General features: G+C 38.5%; 2 protein-coding genes across 4 annotated transcripts in view; one reads left to right on the top strand and one right to left on the bottom strand.

Moving 5' to 3' along the window:
• LOC124623196 (heterogeneous nuclear ribonucleoprotein 27C-like) overlaps window positions 1-14,299 on the bottom strand; it is a 62,014-nt gene extending 47,715 nt beyond the window's left edge. For 2 of the 3 annotated variants that reach the window (XM_047149008.1, XM_047149006.1), the window contains exons 1-8: window positions 14,143-14,299; window positions 11,158-11,198; window positions 10,907-11,073; window positions 7,845-8,031; window positions 5,383-5,465; window positions 4,524-4,625; window positions 435-567; window positions 284-325 (exon numbers count right to left, since the gene is read on the bottom strand). In XM_047149008.1, the coding sequence (XP_047004964.1) occupies window positions 284-325; window positions 435-567; window positions 4,524-4,625; window positions 5,383-5,465; window positions 7,845-8,031; window positions 10,907-11,073; window positions 11,158-11,198; window positions 14,143-14,180 (793 nt within the window). In that variant the 5' untranslated portion in view covers window positions 14,181-14,299. The remainder of the gene's footprint in view (window positions 1-283; window positions 326-434; window positions 568-4,523; window positions 4,626-5,382; window positions 5,466-7,844; window positions 8,032-10,906; window positions 11,074-11,157; window positions 11,199-14,142) is intronic. The other variant, XM_047149007.1, reaches the window with a different exon arrangement.
• Window positions 14,300-14,752: 453 nt separating this feature from the next.
• LOC124623195 (chondroitin sulfate synthase 1) overlaps window positions 14,753-19,875 on the top strand; it is a 302,194-nt gene continuing 297,071 nt past the window's right edge. Inside the window, exon 1 of the mRNA XM_047149005.1 lies at window positions 14,753-15,997. Coding sequence (XP_047004961.1) covers window positions 15,552-15,997 — 446 coding nt within the window. The 5' untranslated portion in view covers window positions 14,753-15,551. The remainder of the gene's footprint in view (window positions 15,998-19,875) is intronic.

Consider the following 19,875-nt stretch of genomic DNA (forward strand, 5'->3'; position numbering starts at 1 on the left):
CATCTGCTTCTTGATCTTCATGCTCTATGCAATTCCAAAAAATATTAAAAACTACTTTTCTGCTATATATATAGCATCATGAAACATCTATAAATTATCTGCATACTTGTCAAGGCACTATGCAATATCTTGTTCATAGTTTCTGGTGTAAAAATCTCAAAGTTCCATCACACTACAATCTTAAGTAATGAACTAAGTTAAAGCTACAAACCACTCTACAGGTTTCTAAACTAAAGCAATGAACATCAAGAAACAGGCCGATATGGACTTTTCCTAGACGTACCATTAACAGGCAGCTGATTCGAGGGGGAAGGCCCCCAATGTCCTGAAATCACACAATGCCACACTTTTGATTTCTACCCCAACTGCTTCCTAAATTTCTATACCTTACTAGTGCACATAATGAGCACTGTGTATTAACTAATGACACAAACCTGGATACTGAGTCTGCTGTGGAGTTCCCCAACCTTGATATCCCTGCATCATGTTTCCTGGAGGACCCATTGGACCCATCGGCCCTCCCATGGGACCACCCATCTGCCCATTTGGGCCACCCATGCCCATTCCCTGCAAAAAATTATTTTATGTTATTCAACATGTTCTTCATGCACTCCTTAAAACAGTTTTTCTTGAAACAGAGACAATAATTATTCAAAATCTGACAATATAAACAAAGAAGCATAAGCATTCTATTGTACAAACACTGAAGAGAAAATTTATTAATCTGTGGTAACAGTTCATTACGAAGATACTTGACTCTCCATTCATTCTATGTAACTGTAATACATCAGGCAAGGACTTGCAACAATAGTAACCGCTGATAAAGTAAGAGCAAAACACACTTCTCTGGAACAATGTGCCAAAATACTTGCTAGACCATGCCATCACTTGCAAAGAATCCTTTAACACCTATTGATTATTAGCTTTGAAATGAACTGAACTCCAGTTACAAATTTGTCAATCCAAATGGAATTTTATAGCACAGATTTCACAACTTACAAGTACAACACTTCTTATTTGAGGAGCAACTTTTCAAAAGTGTTCCAAAGGGTACATTTTGCATAAAATACTCAGGGCTGTTGGTAGCCATGTTTATTACAAGGTTCTCCCCCCCTCCCCACGATTTGAGGACTGTGTTGTATTCTACTGGACAATATGCCTTTTGATGGAGGCTATTATGAACAATGGCTTTTGCTATTTTGAGCTAATGCACTGAGTAGTTCGCAATATCACACAGAATAATGCTGTAATACTCTAAATTAATACAAATTGTTCAATTGCTGGTCAGCTAAAATGTTTCGCTTCATTGCATTTCCTAGTTTCCAAAAACATTTTAGGTGGTCTGACAATGCATTTCGATGGGATATGACAGCATGTGTTGAGTGAGATAGAACATACACCGTATCTTATCTCATGCAATTTTATCCAACAGTGGATATTATGCATTTTGAAAAGCTGATCCTCGTGGCACACACCTTACAATCCACTACATGAGATAACCCTGATTTTTAAAAAAATATTTTCATATGTGAAATATTTAAACATGAGGATGTTCAATAGATCTTTTGTAAATTCAGTTCTGAATTAATGTTCACTCATCTGTCATTATGACCTTCACTCAATAACAAGTTTTTTTTCGAAATCCATCACACAAAAAATAGTGTTGTCTTATATTCAGGTATCAATCTATAACTGCTGAAAACATTTTTACACTGTGTAATAGATTAACACAGATCATTTCACACTTACAGATGTTTTGGTAACTGGAGTAACAAACATATTATGAAGGCTTTGGAAGGGTTGGAGAGGGAACAGCTTAGCCAAGCACTAGTACAAATATGGCAAAGGAAGTGGTCAGAGCACCAAATTTCTTCGTGATTGCAACTGTGGGAATGTGTACAGAGTACTTTGGCTTTTTATGAACATGTATGCTGGAACTGCTCTATGCCTGAGGCCAATATTTAATCAGAATTGAGCTTACTTTAAAACTTGACAAGACAACAATAGCACACATTCCTATGGCAGACAAATTAATAAACAAAAGTGTGTTAGCACCGAACACTAAACAGCACAACAAATAAACATGAGCTTCAAAAAGACACTAAAGATGCTACAGCTCACAACACATTTTTAAGGCCAGAACACTGTTAGACCAGTGGCACAATTTCTGTCACTTCAGCCAGATACACACAATATGACAATGCACTGTTTGTCATTCAGTCTGGCTACTGTCAACACTGTAAGAAATATAATATGTACCATCAGTAACATATGTAATTAAGTCAACTGTACAGGGAAGTCACTGTACAAGTGTGTTTCACAACTGCTTCATGCAGACAATATGGTGCTGATTTTAAGTTAATGGTGAGTCATGAAGCAGAGACCACAAATATATGCCACAACATTCACAAAATTTGATGTCACATGTGAATATTCATAGGTGATTTCAGATAAAGAATTCAGGTAAATTGAAGCTAGAGCTCTACAACCAAACTTTTGGGGACCAAAACAAAGTTTCACAAACTAGGGCAGCAAGTCTTACAGTACATAAAAGAGAAATGCAATGAAGGCTTCCCAATTACTCAGGGCAGTATCTGAATGTGCTGAAGATCAACAATTCCTCAAACTGCATGCATCACACAATTTGAAGCACTTACTTGTTGGTGCATGGTGATGAGCATTGGGTATAACTTTAAAATGTAAAACAACCCTAGCTCTGCAACTTCCTATGGCATTTGGAGACTACTTGTTTATCATTGTTACACTAGCACATACAGTCAACACCCATCATACATCAGTTTACTTACTAGTACCTGTGATTGATGAATGAAAGTGATACTAGAGAAATTGGTTTAGTAAACAAAATAAGTGAAGATAAAAATTATTGTAAACCATTTGTTTTATTTCTCTTTGTATTATCAAAGTGTAAACAATCAAAGGGCGTGTGTTTAAAATAGGCACAATATTTTTCTTTTAGGCAAATGCTTCATATGTATAGTGGTTCCATGAAAATATCTCCAACATGGCCCCAAATCAACTTCATCTGCTGAATCAACCCCCAATTTCCTATAATTTTTATCAGACCTGTACTCAAGTATGGCTGACAATCTGAGATAACAATATCTACTTAAGAATTTTAAACTCACGAGGACAGGGCGCAAGTCAGTCGGTAGAGCACTTGCCTGCAAAAGGCAAAGGTCCCGAGTTAGAGTTTCAGTCTGGCACACAGTTTTAATCTGCCCAGAAGTTTCATACCAGTGCACACACTGCTGTAGAGTGAAAATTTCATTCTATAAATTTTTAACTCATTGTTTCCAAAACAGTGACAAATTCCCGAGTCTGTAAATAGGAATGCATTAAATTTTCAGGACAAAAGATGATCAATATTTTGCTGTGCGCAAATTGTCAAACATTGGTTTCTATTATGATTTTCCATTTCAACTCACTGATAACCACATCTGCTTTCAAGAGTGGGGTGGGGTGGGGAGGGGGGTCGAAAAGTTTTCTAGCCTAACAAATAATGACAGAAATTTTATAACACCGATTTATTTTTCAATATAATACCCATGTACACTAATACACTTGCAGGAACACACAGATAACTTCTGCAAACTATTCAAATAAAATGTCAGATTTAGAGTTCAACCAAGCATTCACAGCATAATCACTGCATAGTTTTCAAATTGTCATCCTTTGAGGTCGTTTTTAGGTTTGGGAAAAGGAAGTCTGACAGAGCCAAATCTGGAGAATATAGCAGATGACTTAACAATTTGAACCCCCAGTTATGCAATTTTTCCAGTATTGTGAAGGCTTTGGGTGTCTGCATTGTCCTGCTGTGAAAGAACTGCACACGCCAATCTCCCGTTTTTTTTTTCTTTTCCTTTTTTTTTATCTCTTCTCTCAGCTAAGGAGGGTGTAACACTACGATGCATTTATAGTTACACCCTCTTGCAAGTAATCCACCATAATTACCCCTTCAGAGCCCCAGAGGACCAATGCCGTCACATTACCAGTTGATCATTGCACCCAGAATTTTTCTGCGGTAGGGGATGGAGGATGTTTCCATTGTTGGGGCTTTTGTTTAGCCTCAGGATCGAAGTGGTGAACCCACATCTGTTCCTTGGTGCATCTTCCACACTCCTTCTTCTATGTTCGCAGTTTTTCATTCCCATTCCAATGCATCCTAGTGGTAAAACCCTGACGGGAAAGCAGGTTAGACAAAGATTTATGCCTGTCAACTGTGCGGATCAGACTGAACTCCACATTGGACAAAAATGACTTTCCTGATATTTGCCTTAAGCAATTTAGAGGAACCACAGAAAACCAAAAGAGGACGTGTCTGATAATCTGGACTTAGTTCAACAGAATGGGAAACCAGTGTAATTACTCTGCAACTCCATTTAATTGGATCTGTGGAGGAAGAGGACGATAATATCCATCAAGCAGTAACAATGCATCAATACCACAAACATTAACAATGGAAAGTATTTTCAATTACTATCTTATTTTTAGAAAAAACTTACTCCTCCCATTCCCATTGGTGGACCTTGTGGTGGACCCCACTGGTTTGGTGGTCCATCACTCATCTTTCCTGCGTCTCTAGGTTCTGCCTTCTTGATCTCAACCTAGTTACACATAAGAATTATTTCAGTTCCTGTTAGTTAAACACAATCATGTTATTGAAGTGGGATGTTTGGACATTCTAAAATATTGCAATGAAGAAAGTGGCTTTTGAATACTTAAATATCCAAGTAATTATTAGAAAAAGTTCTCAAAGTTATAACATTATGCTTCACAAAGCCACAAATTTTAATTACCTATGCTACTGAAATGAATGAAGTTCTATAATATTTTGGAAGCAACTTGGCAAATTTAGATTAACTCATTAAATTCAAAGCAGGGTAAGCACAACACTGGCTACCCAACATTAACCACCCAACTGACAGCAGTTTGTGTCACACAACCAGCCCCACAATAGCACTACATAATGCAGGAATTCTTCACTGCTTGTGTAAATATGCCAGATAAGCTACAGAGAGATCACAATGAAATACAAAAAGGCATATTCACTATATTAGTGAAGAATGCCTCAACCTACTCTAAGAACAGTAAGCATTTGTAATATCTCCATCTATAAAAATAAAATTTTATCAATTAATTACTAAGGTGTCATGCTGGTGTTGAACCACCCTGTAAACAAATTGCTTACTGTATCTTATGATATTTATGGTTTACTGCTAAGTAAGTAACAGCATCAGTAGTAAATTAATTTAATTCTACCTTAAGCTTACACATTAATACATCCACTATAAATGGGGAAGTTGTATGACACAACTGTGTTTTTAATACAGCGTCTCAAGAAAACGGCACCAAAAATTATACCTGTTTGCCGTTCAGGTTGACGAAATGCTCCGCTACGCATCGTTCCACTGCTTCATCGTCCTCGAAGGACAAAAACCCGAATCCTATTGTGTCACACCAAGCAATCAAACAGACTTCAGAAAAAACTGCTAGTTGGGTTTCATTACGCTGGGTTACAACACTGCTGCCTAATGTCGGTATGCCACATTATATATCACTTTGTTAAGGGTTAACTGATTCAGCCTCAGAACTGATAGGGCTTAAGTGAAGCAATGTCTTCATAGCCATCATCAGTGTCAAAAACAATGAAGGCCGAACATGAGACTTAACTAGCCTACTTTTAAAGTACTTAACTTAGGCTTAGGTAATGCATAAAAGTAATTTAGATTACTATCTACTATTCATTGAGCCCTTAACATTAGCGTAACACTTTATACTTAGTATAACTATGGCTAAATATTGCCACATTTTCAAAATGCCAATTGGTAAAAGGAACAAGGTCACAAAGGATCTGGCATTTGGGGAGGTTAGAGCAACTACTCTTTTCAGTATCTCAAATTAATTCAATGCAGAACAGATTGGCAGCAGTGAACACCCCAAAGCATGAAACATTAAAAATTTCTTTTATCAGATGTACCTAATAAAAGACAAAACAGAACATTTAAATATTTAAACTTCAATACAGAAGCAAGCTATATCAGAAAGTGCAACCCCACTGATATGTGAAATAGAAACACAGTGGGTATGCACTGACAGATATTCTTGCCACACACAAAGGAGTTTATTAGCAAATCCATGCATAAACATAATTACAATTAAAAACTTTAATTGTACTGTATTCAAAATCTTTTTGACAACATACAGTAAAACTGCACAGACAACTGACAGTATAAACATGAAGACAATTTTCAAAATATGTATATATAAACTTCAGGAAACTAATAATTAGCTTTCAAGGCTGTGCAGATTTACTGAAATTCTTATTCATAAATTTAAAATTTTAAGTTAAACTGGAACAATTTCCCAATGCATTTACAGTATTAATGTTTACCTGGACAACCAAACTCATGGCAATGGTTGTAAATTTGAACTGAAATAAGAAACTACGCATGTGCTCAATATTATAAAAGAATTCCTGGTATTTTTATTTCCTTAACAATTTCAACATATGTAAAGCCAATAGCAGCTATAGTTAAAGCCTATTATAATCCTGACTACACAATTGGTTTAATTTCCAGAAAATGAGGACCCAACCACAGTGGGACAAAACGCATGAATGAGAATAAATGTATTGTCCAAACCCACGACAAAGACTGCCACACATGTACACCCATACTTTTGTCCCATTGAAGTTAACAGGCCATACATGAGAATTCACACCAGAAACACCAATATTTACAATTAATCTTTAATGTGAAATGCAAGAATCAATTTGACAAAGGTCTTGTCTCAGTGCTTGATCAATCACACTGATTCATTCAGAAGATCCAAATAAATGCTAACAGAATGTAATAGCCAGTCCACTTTATCAGTCTGAGAAGTAAAGTATATGTCCTGTCAGCCAAACATATGCACAGCTACCACAAACAGTTCACAATAACTATTTTGTAAAGACAAATGACAGACAAGCAGAAAACCTGCAAAATGAAAATAATTTACAGAACCAGTGGAAAAGATAGTGTGACATCTTTGGTATCAAGCTCCAGGCTTAAATCTGATGAACAGCACACAATAGTTGAAAGAAATACCAGATTAAACAGACATGGAATTAAGTGAACAGAGTGTGCAAACATTTTGTGCTAATTAGTCAAGAAAACAAAGCCATATGAAATTTATTTCAATTATTTATAAGAAGAGCAGTAGAGTGCTGGAAAGATCACTAACTTTTTCTGTAGGTGAATTTCCATAGAATGGAATAATTGGCAATCAATGTGAAGGATATAAGACCAATATGAATTGTAACACAAACTTTGTTCCTACTTACAATGTTTAGAATCTTAAGATTCTTTATCCCTACGTAATTTGTCCCCACTTTAAAGAGGAACTGGAAAATGCCCTCTAACTGAAGACTATAGATCAGTGGCAAAGGGAGATTAAGAATTATTTCTTTTCCTACAAACTCTGCCACATGACAGTTTACAAATTTTGTAGTCAAAGAGGAAAATTACTATGACAATTCAAACAAGGCTTACAGGTTCCATTAGGTAGGATGGTTTTATTAACATTAAGTGAAACCGTATCAACTAGTTGTTATCCAAAGAAAGGAAAGGTCATGTTTATCTTCCATAATATAATACATTACCAGTGACTTAAAATAATTTTCAGAAGCAGTTTTAATTGATTTCAACCAGTTTCAGTCCTGACTGCGAACTTCCTCCCATTGTGCTTTAGTCTATGATTATGTATCTATAACACAATCTGAACTAACACAGTCAAGACAGGCAGACATTATTTGTAATTTTAATGGAACAGATTTCACTGACCTCTTGACTTTTTCTTCTCTTGGTCATACATAATGACCACTTCCATCACCTTTCCAAACCTCGAGAAATACATCCTGAGATCAGTTTCTGTAACATTGGAAGGTAGACCACCAAGGAATACCTTGGGGAAGCTGTTGCTTCGCTTTGGTTTCTGCAGGCTGCGAGGATTGCATGGTTTAGGATCAATCTGTGAACATTCAGAAAGTACTTTACAGAATACTATGTGGTTAGAAAGGAAGTACTTTAAGTTTGAAAACACAGAAGACAACTAAGGATTATTTTCAATCCCTAAAATGTAAATTTTCTCATTCTGACTGTCTCGGTAACCTTTTAATCAACTGACTTACTTAGTAGTCTACAGTTCTACAATTGCACTCAATCTGCCCAAATTCAACAGCTTGCTTCACTTGTAAAAGGAAAGAAAATTTATAAAGGCAATGGATTCATAAGTCTTATGTAGTTATTATACGTTTACTAAACAATGGAAAAACAATTATGCAAAACAGTCTTATGAAAAGGATAGATCACTACTAACCATACAGGTGAGTTGACGAATCGCCAACAGGCAAAACAAGATGACAAATGTTAAGGGAGCCGTCCAGCCTCAGTGGCTATGGTACCCTCAGTCAAGCACTGCACAGTGGCTTGCGGAGTATCTATGCTGATGGATATGTATACAGTGGTTTTTTGTGTGTGTGTGTGTGTGTGTGTGTGTGTGTGTGTGTGTGTGTGTGTGTGTGTGTGTACCAGCACTTTCTTGTGTGGTAAGTCACAACATCTTTGTTTTTTATATACGTATTTTCCCGATGTGGAATGTTTCTTTCTACTATATATATTCTCACCCTCAAATAAGGTATGTTTAAAAGATCATATTTTTCTTTCAATTCGTTTCGGCCTACTAGGGACCAAGAGGCTCGTCTTAATTCTCAGCTAGGGTCTTCTGCTTTTTCTTGGCCCAGTTTGCCTTCACCTTCTGGCTGTGAGCCTGCTTCCTCTCATCTGCCCACTTAAGTCTGGTGGTACATGTACAATTCTTTCTTGTGAGAGACAGTGGGAAGACTCCCTGCAAGATGGCCTGTTGGTACTGAGTGCCATTCTCAGTTGTCTTTAATAGGATCTGCAGTTCACCTAAGTCTGATTCAACAGAGGTGGTCTACTTGGCTTTGGACACCTTTCCCCTACTTATCACTGTGAGGATCCTGTTGGTGAGCCTGGAGTGATTCAGGCAGGTCATGTGCCCACAGAAGGCCCTCTTAACATGACTGTCTTCCTGAGGTTCATAGAGCTCATTGTTGTGCCAGATTCGACAGGTACCACCTTCCTCTCTTCTGGGTCCTAGCATTCTCCTCACGGTCTTCATCTTTTAAGTACTAGTTTCCTGAGTGGGCCCTTTCAATTCATCAAAAGGCACTCTGGCATAGAGCGCAGAGGGTTTTATTACCAAGTTGTAGTGCGCTTTATGGTCTTTGATAGGTACTTGGAGGTATAGATGTTCTTACAGGAATGATAGGGCTTCTATAACTTTGTGCACCTGGTATCTATGGTCATGGTTTCCCTCTCCCTTGCTGGGATCATAGATTTATTATTCCAATATTAAAATTAATCTAATTTCTTAAATGAAGAACATACTTCAGCCTCAATGTTACACTTCCAATGGAAGCGACAGGGGAATCTACAGTTTATGACATCTTGCCACATCCACATTTTTGCCTTCCACATACATTCATGGCTAATAGGAAGTGTCAATTCTTTTTGTTGTCATTGTAATTTCGTATGGGGCAGCAGCTAACAGAACTTGCTGACAAGTTTTTCCAAAGTCAAATGAATCCTGCTGTTATTGCTGCATAGCCAGAATAGTTTTTATTTACCTGCAACACTGCAATGTTGGAGAACCCACTTCAGGCTCCATGTCAAGGACGGAAAAAAATTACAAGCTACAAAACATTTTAGCAGCATATGATTAGCAAAATGTAAATAGTACATTTCATTTTTTCTTAAAATCAAAATATTGCACAATGTCTTTTCCCATAGTTTTTACTAACTTCCGTAACTTTGTCCTTAAGGTGATAATTCTGCAATAATTATTGGCAATGCATAAGAGTTGGCAGCCATATATGTGTTACATGTGTCAGCTTACTTAGTGAACTAACAGTTCCTCTCAATGACGTAATTTAAAAAGAGTGTAATCTAGGATTGCCTGAAAGAAAAACAACACATATCTACTTCCAGTTAACATTTTGAAAATTTAAACATTGTCTACACCATATTTTCATAGAATAATTTAGTGAAAGTACTGCCTAGTTTCCAGCTTCACTCATCCCCTTGCATTTTAAATGTGGATCCATCATCTTTATCAATTAAGGATGATGTATCCTCATCTGCTATGCACTTAGGAATGACCAAAACTTGAAAGTTGCTAGTAAAATTTAACAGAGTACCGTTTTAAAATAAAACCCTTCAATTTATAGGCACTGTAAGATTATGATTTCATTCCGTGTTGCTAACTCAATGAGTCAAGTGTCCCAGTACCTCTGAACCCCCCCCCCCCCCCCCCCACCTGCCCCCTATATGCAATACACCTTTTGCAAATTTACATTGAGATTTGCCACAAAGACTGGGTTAAATATGGAGTCAAGCAAAGATTTTTTAAAAACCTTCAGTAATTTTAAGTATCATGTTTTGCACATACTAATTCAAAATGAAAAATCCAAAAGCTATCTGAGCCACAAATACTGCAAATTTCTCTGAAACACCAGAAAGCTGTCATCAGCAAATAAGGCAAGTGAAGATCATAGTTCATAGTATCTTACATCATTAACTTCCTCCACCTTCATGCAGAAAACTGATGTAAGCATCTTCTGTCACAAATCTATCATCATTTCAAAGGATGAAATTAGTTCAACATACTACTAGAAATGGTACCTTAACCATAAATCAACAAATGAAAAGCAAAGTCCTTGTATTCTCAATTTTACAGAAAAAAATATATTCAAAGAAAACCAAGACCTGCAGAACCAGAATAGCTATACTAATTTGAATAATACATATGTGCAAAAACTCACTGTTCTGCCATCCAACTGATGTGGTCCATTCTGAAGCACTAGAGATACATTTGCTGGATCAGAGAAGGTAACAAACCCAAATCCTCTAGAGCGACCAGATTCACTGTTTTTCATAACAACACAATCAATCACTTCCCCATAACGTGAGAAGTACCTCTGGAGATTCTCTGTAATACAAGAAAAGAGCTATTAGAAATATTACATTATTACCTAAACTTTTGACTATGACTGATCAAAATTGACAAACCAACCTTGTGTTGTTTCCCAGCTCAAACCACCAACAAACAGTTTCCTGCAAGAAAAAAATACAAATAGAATAACCACAAAATTAGAATCTGCCAACGAACCATCAATTAGTATATTTATTTCTCTAAAGACAATGCTTTATATCAGAACTGGACTAAATACGGGAAGCTCTGTATCTCTAACATTCATTTTTAATAGATTTTGTCTTTCAGTGTATAGAAACCTGATACCGTTGAGAGTAGTTACACAAATGCTTTGAGGTATTAAGTAGAAACAGCAAGTGAATAATGAAAGGACGACAGTGTTTTTCCTGAAAATAGCTGTTTTCTAAACACAAAGTAATATATTTATGTAATTACAAGTTACATGATCAACACCCCCTTCAATTTTTCAAGGTCTATGAATGTTGGTAATATACATCACTTGAGACTAAATTCAATTTGGGTTCTGTGAATTTCTACCTTAGTTTCAATTCTTATAGCAGAAGATGCATTATATATACATGGTGTCCCAAACATATGGCCAATATTCAGGGATATGAGAGGAATAATCATTAAAAGCAAAGTAGTCTAGTAACATGGGCTCTAAAATGCATATTTTAAGGCCTATGAGAACATGTTCAGAAGAGAGGTGCTCTGCTATAGCAAAGATGAACAAGTGCTCATAGCTCTTAAGGCATGCATTTCAGATCACATATTTATTATACTTCAAATGATCATTCCTTTCATCTCCCTGAATATTTGATTTTCCACCTGGGCAATGTACATTAAATATAGAAGAAATCCAAACATTATTCTATGCTACAGATCAATCTGTTACCACTATCTTTATCTCACCTTAATATTCATCAGCTTCATCACACACTACCAACATATCACCTTCCACCCAAACAAAAAACAAGCAACACTACAGATCAGGGACACTACAACAAAGGTATCGGGGCAGTTCAATACCACACACTAGCCATAATTCCTACTACTGATGTAAACAGACTACCAGTAGTCCCAATTTATTGCTAGTATACTTTGCAGAATTACCATATAGGGGCCACTTCTGTATACTTGTTCCAAATCCCTAAAGGCTTTTCATGATATTGATTGGAACAATGTGTAAGTGAAGGAAAACTTTTGCTAAAATTGAACTTAAAATGCATTTGGAGTAAGGCAATATGCTATAGCTTATGCTTATGAGGAGCTCATATTTGTTGCAAGTTCTGTAGTATTAATGTTGGTTATGTGTGATCACAGCATTTACTAAATACTGATATATTGCTGAAGTTGGAATAGTTGGTGGTCCGAAGTGGAACAGCTTCAACTGGTGATTAGTGCATACAAGGTTACACTGTAAACTAAGTTGTAAGCTGAAGTGAATGAGAGAAACTGATCTTGGTGACATCTTTAGCCTAACCTCCGCCAAAGATTAGGCCAGAAATAATAAGCTTCACTTGCTCTGAGCTAAAGCAATCAAATTATGTTACTGAGTACTGAAAATCAATCGCTACTCCATCTTAACCCTCATCTTCGTGTACAACAGATGTTACCCACATACACCGCAATGTTAGCGAACAAGCACCACCCTCAAACTATTACCTGGCAATGTAAATTTATATAGGCCTCCATGATCTACAGTGAACCACAAAAACTTGTGCAGAATTTCAACCAGTACAGAGAGATTTCATAAATTCACATATATTCTCCCACTTGTCCTGTGCAATGTACATTGGTGATTACACACAAGAACGACAGTGCTCTTTTGAAGAAACACTGACCGTGTCCCCCCCCCACACACACACACACACACACAAATTAGCATCTAACGTTCCATGCACAGTATACTCCGTCATTTGGTATATTACTTGTTGCTACTGCCTATTAGCTCTCCAATCATGTGGACACAGCTACAAGAAACAAACTGTCCTGTAATAATCAGGTATATCTGCCACTCACAAAAATTTTCAAAAGTAAACTGCTGCCATTATAATAAAGATGGCAAGGAACTGAAGTGACATTTACCTTACTTGTGCATTACTATCCATAAGAAATGTCTAAATCAAATCCATCAAGATATGTAAACAAAGCAAGCCCTCTCACTGCAATAATTAGTGTTCATCTAACACTAAGGCTACAATGAAGCCTTCAGCATTGTGCCAAATCAATCCAAAATACTTGTGATTTACAAATGCTAGTACCATCACGAATAAAAGTAGCTTCACCCATTGGCAGAATGGCCAGCAAAATGTTTAATTAATTAGTTATCACAAATTCACCAGACTACCAACACACCTAGCACCAAAAATCTGTGTTGTATGCACACTCTCACATATCAGTAACTACATAGAATTAAGGTCCAGAAAACTTACCCCTCTTTTACCACAAAGCTCTCAATACAATATTTTGTCACACTACTTCAAACTAATGCAAACAGTGGGTCCATTCCAACACACAGACGTTAGGACTGTACTGTTCCCCCCGCCAAAACAATTGTTACAGAAGATAGGAGATACATGAGTGGGTTAGTACAAATTTTACAACGAACCGCGATCTTCACAATAAAACCGGCGATATTCAATGTAGAAGCTCTTACAGCTACTAGAAATGAGTACAATCAGCCATCCTAAATTCAAACCGGTGACTCTTACATCTCTAATTCAAGTTTTCCACATATATGACAACTTTCAACTGGCTCAACAGCAATACTCTCTAACCAATTTGAAATAATTCAAAATTTTCCACGAATTAACATACCAACACGTGTAGCGTGGCACACACGTACTACGCGTAGGTAAGTCTAGAGAACCACTCTGTTCAGGATTATCTCAACCCAAAACACAAAAATCACTAGAATCGTTTTTTAAACAGCAAAAGCCATACAACACTTACACAAGTTACGTTTATACACATATCGTTAATGGCGGCTACTACCGCCAATAGCAATATTATTACATTTCAGAATCATTTACATTTAAGCACCATTCCTTATGTCCTACTAACCCTTTATCGTCGTTATCCACTTCTGTCTTCATTTTCATGTTTTGTACGGAACTCAGTCCTTAATAAAGCTCCTCTTTTAGTGCTTCTACGTCTAACAAACACCTCACCTCAAAATGGCTTTCTCGGGAAAGAAAGCCAATATGGAGGAACGTAAAGATATCGACCACGAACGCGACAATCAGCACCACAATGGCGCCCAGGAAGTAGTCAAAACACTGCTCCTTAAAATTATGTTTAAAGAGAAGAATTATAGAATAAGCCGATAAAACGCTAAGATTGACTTATATAATACGAATATCTGTAATTCACAATTTTATTATCTAACTATAACCCGATTATAATGAAACAAAATTAATTACGTAAGTTTATAGTTTTAACATATTTTAACAACTGTTCACATTTCACATGTTTTAATTCTCAGACTAATTTGCTTTTAATATAGGTGATCATAAAAATTTTATTGTCTTGAATAAAGCAAAATATATACGTGATTTGAAAACGTTACCAATCTCGGTTGTACAAGCTCGTTCAAAATTCTGTTGGAAGATGGCGCGGCCATCTGGGTCGCAGAACGATGACATGGCGCACTCGCACCACCTAGCGGATCGAACAAAAATTATTAAGTATTGCCGTGCGATGCGTCGGCGAGGCGCATTACGTCTGCGAGTGATGGAATAGTTTTACAGATCTGTATCCACTCTTTTGGCTTAAGCGATGAACTATATGCCTGATCAAATGATAAACTAATTTTTACCTTTTCACAAAAATTAGTTTTCCTTTCAGACAGTATATTATAATCTGACAAGTGCTTCGACACAACTGTCTGTTGTAGTGTCCGACTTAAGGTTGAGTTTGTTGCTCGTAATAGCATGAAATGGAATATGTTTAGTATGTGTTCCGAGGATTAAACGCTTACCTGATTGTGTACTGGGGTGTAAATAATTATTCTGCTGTTTCGCGTCATTTGTTTATGCCTAATGCGACAGTCTCATTATGGAAACCTCAGAAACGGCAGATGTCAGAGTTGTAGACATTAGGTGTCCCAGAAAGGATTTCAGCAGTAGAACCCACATTTTGTGACGCCTAAGAAGCGTCATTTGGTTCAGAATATTTGTTCTTGCAGGAGCACAGGAAAACGAAGTTGCCAGTAGTGGTGTCGACAATAAAGCCGGAGCGAGAAAATATGCGACGCTTAGGACTTAATTTGGAGGCACGAAATGTGTCGTCCACTGGATTGTGTCCAGCGTAATGTGGCTGACGCATGAGAGCAGCGGAACAAGGCGTGTAGACAGTGTTTGAATAATGGCACAGCGGTGCGGTCGACAACTACAAGCGCGGTCGGTGCTGCGCCGAGTGGAAATTCGTCTGCACGCTAGTACGACGCGAGGCGGCGGCCCGACCGCATCGCCATGGTCGCCACCGGCCGCGAGCGCCGGGCGCATCGGCACCCGGGCGACGGCGACGCCTTTCTGTGCCACCCGAGCACGGAGCTGCTGACGTTCCGGCCTTCGGCGTCGCTGCCGCCTCCGCCGTCGCGGCGGACCGCCGGCATGGCAGCTGGCGCCAGGCGGCGTCGCGGCGCCAGCGCTGCCTTGGGCGTCGTGCTGGGATTAGCCGCCGGGTTGATGGTGGCGGCTCCGCGGTCCACCTTCGTCGGCAGGCTGCTACGCACCGACAACACGACGGGGGCGGCGCCAGGGGGTGGTGGCGGAACGTCATGCGCCCCGTCCGCTGGCTCCCCGTGGCCAGCTCCGCAGCCGCTACGTCAGCAACCGCCGGTGGCTCCTCTGTCCGATGCAGAAGATCCACTTCACATTATAGGCCTCACAGATCCGGCGGAAAACGTTCATAACAGGTAAAAAACAATGCTTCGTTCTTAGCAAGGCTATCTTATCGAGCCCTGCAGGGTGAAACCGAAGTACATGGATAAATTTGTGAGGGTTGTTTAGGTATTTTTTCCGAATATTTTAGTGCGAGTAACGGATGATTGCTGGCGGCTCGTTGCAGAGAAATAATTACAGCAAGCTCCCAAACATCCTTGTATCCGCGGAACTGAGATCGCGTAGATAAAAGAAACACCACGGATAACCCAAAATTAGCATGCGCTTCAGGCCAAGTTAGTATCGGCAGTACCACTCTAGTGCTAATGGCACGGATCCAGGTTTGAATTCTTATGGGTCACAATTTATTTCGTCCTCTACCTCGTCGTCCAAACGTAATTTCCTGCCACTCCCACTTTAAGATATTACAGTTGACTAGGATTTAATAATAACAGTATGTTTTATGTAATAACAACAACTTGCCTACACTGACGCTTGGTACATCACTTTAGCACAACTTGTTATTCATTTTGTTGTTGTTGTTGTCGTCAGTCTGAAGGCTGGTTTGCTCCAGATATCCATGCTACTCTATCCTGTACAAGCCTTTTCATCTCCGAATAACTAATGCAACCTACATCATTCTGAATCTGTATACTGTACTCAACTGTTGGTCTCTCTCTCTACATTTTAACCCCCTCCCCCCAGTACTTCCATCCAGTACTAAATTGGTGATCCCTTGATGTCTTAGAATGTACCCTATCAATCGATCCCATCTTTTAGTCTAATTGTGCCACAAATTTGTCTCCCCAGTTCTATTCGGTATCTCCTCGTTAGTTACATGATCTACTCAATTGTTCAGCGTTCATCTGTAGCACCACATGTCAAAAGCCTCTATTCTCTTCTTGTCTAAACTGCATGTTCCGCACCCATACAAGACCACACCCCAGGCAAATACTTTCAGAAATAGCTTTATAACACTTAGATGTATATTCAATGTTAACTACTTCTTCAGAAATGCTTTTCTTGCCATTGCCAGTCCACATTTTATAGCTTCTCTGTATTTCACCCATCGCCCAAATAACGAAACTCAACTACTACTTTTACTTTCTCGTTTCCTAATCTATTATCCTTGTTTTGCTTTTGTTGGTGTTCATCTTATACCCTCCTTTCAAAACTCTATCCATTTCGTTCAAATGCTCTTCCAAGACAGAACTACATTGCATTGGCAAACCTCACTGTTTTCATTTCTTCTCCCTGAATTCTAATTTGTACTCGAAATTTTTCTCTGGTTACCTTTGCTCCTTGCTCAGTGTATGGACTGAATTACATCAGGAACAGGCTACAACCCTGTCTCACTCCGTTCACAACCACTACTTCTCTTTCATGCCTCTCAACTCTTTATCACTTCTGTCCAGTTTCTGCACAAGTTGCAAGCAGCCTTTCGCTACCTGTGTTTTAACCCTGGTACCTTCAGAATTTCAAAGACAGTAATCCAATTAATTTTGACAAATTGTTTCTCTAAGTCTACAAATGTTATAAATGTAGGTTTAACTTTTCTTGATCTATCTTCTAAGGGATGTTGTAGGGTCAGTATTGCCTTGGTATTCCAATATTGTTCTGGAATCGATACTGATCCTCCCCCAGGTTGGCTTTTACGAGTTTTTCCATTCTTATGTAAAGAAATTGCGTTATTGCAACCATCACGTATTAAATTCATAGTTTGTTAATGTTCAGACCTATCTGCACCTGCTTTCTTTGAATTATTAAATCCTTCTTGAAGTCTCTGGGTATTTCGCCAATGTCATTCATCTTGTCTTTTTTGACATGGTCGGCTATCAGTTCTGACGGATTGTCTTCCACTCCAGGGCACTTGTTTTAACTTAGGTCTTTCAGTGCTGTGTCAGATTCCTCTCCTACTGTCATCTTAATCTACATCCTCTTCCACGTATATAAAAAATTTAAAGGAATAATAATTTGCAGGAAACAAAATCGAAGTATGCTTTCATAATTATCAGTATTTCAGCTAGCCCTATGACTGTGAACACAGATCTGCAGGCAAGCCATGCGAGCGGGCAAATAAGAGAAATGCTGTTTCCCGCACTAGTTTCCGCTTAAAATAAGGAAATTAATTGTTTCTTCCATAGTGGAGTATATTTTCTGAAAGTCTCGCCTTATGGAATTTTCTGTGGTTTGCTGGTTCTACCTGTGGACTCAAGAACCCTGTCCAATTTGTTGTTGACCCTAGATATGGCCGGTCCATGAACGTAAATGTCTATTTTACTGGATTGCTGACTGCAGCCGGTCAGTCCACATGCACATCAATGGCGGCTAGCTCTCATGCAATCATCTGAAAAGTATCATATGCTAAACATAGCATGTAATTTTTTAGAGTTCCTTCTCATTCTTAGGCTATTGTACATGCTACTTAATTTCCCTAAAAGTATCCAGGAAACTTAAAAATTTCTGTACATAAAAATATAGAAGCTTTTAGTGAAATGTTCTTTATGGAAGACCTAGGCCAGGGGCAGGGGAGGGGGTAGTTGTGGGGGATCATGACACATACATCCCCCTTATGGATCTCCCGCCCTCTTCCCCCCCCCCCCCCCCCAATAAAAATTTGTTATGTTAGATGTATGTGAAGATTGAACCACAAAAAGCATCAGCTGCATGTTTGATAACTTTTAAGCTTCTCGTCCTGAACAGCAGTTCCATGAATACTGTAGCGACGCCTGTCCTGACTCATCCAACCTGACGTACAAAATTTTCGTTCGATCTTCAGTGTTTCTTGGAACTCCCACTTTCTCTGCTAAGATCCAGCCTGACTCGGGAAAGCCTTCTGTTTTCTACTGGAGCCGCTAGTTCTGCAAAGTTGAAGTTTACAGACACTTCATGCTGTGATGGTCTAACTCGAGTGCTAGCTATAATTGCAAAATTTCGACATTTTTCTTTCTTTTTTTCTTGCTGTGTGTGCCTATTCTATAATCCGGATGAAGTTTTCTGTAACTTGTCACTTCTTTTCGATCGTTAACGCATTTCCGTTCATCTGTCGTCTTCCTGTCACATGTAAACCGTCCGTAACTTCAGCAACACTATGTGATACAGATCAACGTCCTTGTCAATTATCATCGTTAGAAACTACAGAATTATCTAAGCCTGTTCGAGTCTAGAAAACTTCGACCAACAATACGTTCCTTCAGGCGAAGTTTAACAGTATCCGGTCATCTCATGTCAACACGGAGCAAGAGTCCTGAAGGGATTCGTCCCAACGAAAACCAAAATAACTTTCTTTTACTGTCGGCTTGAATGAGTTGGCAGTTGTCGACCTTTATCAGCTCAGCTCGGGAAAGGGCTATGCAAATAATGACAAGAAATCAGCCGTGGACGTGTTACAAGGATGGAATCTCTGCATTTACCTGAAGAAGAAATGGGAAACAACCGAAAATTATTTCAGCACTGTCCGACGATGGGATTAGCACCTGCATCATATACCGGCAGAGAAATATAAATATTGCGCATAATGGTGTATTCCCAACGAATATGCTTGTAATAATTATAAAATAATACATTGTTCTGCAAAGCTGAAGAATGAGAGAGATAAAGTACCATAACGTATTAATTACTCAGTGGAAACGAATGAAAGTGCAGGAATATGTTGCCAGTATGTTTCTCCAGTTAGTTTGTAGTCGATGGTTGGAGGTGAAACATCGTTGTTACAGGTAGTCAGCGAAAACCAGTTCATAGATGTTGGCCACTGATGGAATTGTTTATACGATTGGAGTTAATCCCCTCAGCGTCAGATAAGGCCTGAAGCAGGTGTACTGACGCACAGAAACTGGTAGCTATATAATAAATAGCATCGTAAGGATGACAGTAGGTGTTTCATTTTATTGCGTAGGTTGCCAGAGGTCTCCCA

Source organism: Schistocerca americana, chromosome 7 (assembly GCF_021461395.2).
Source record: "Schistocerca americana isolate TAMUIC-IGC-003095 chromosome 7, iqSchAmer2.1, whole genome shotgun sequence".
NCBI lineage: Eukaryota > Metazoa > Arthropoda > Insecta > Orthoptera > Acrididae > Schistocerca > Schistocerca americana.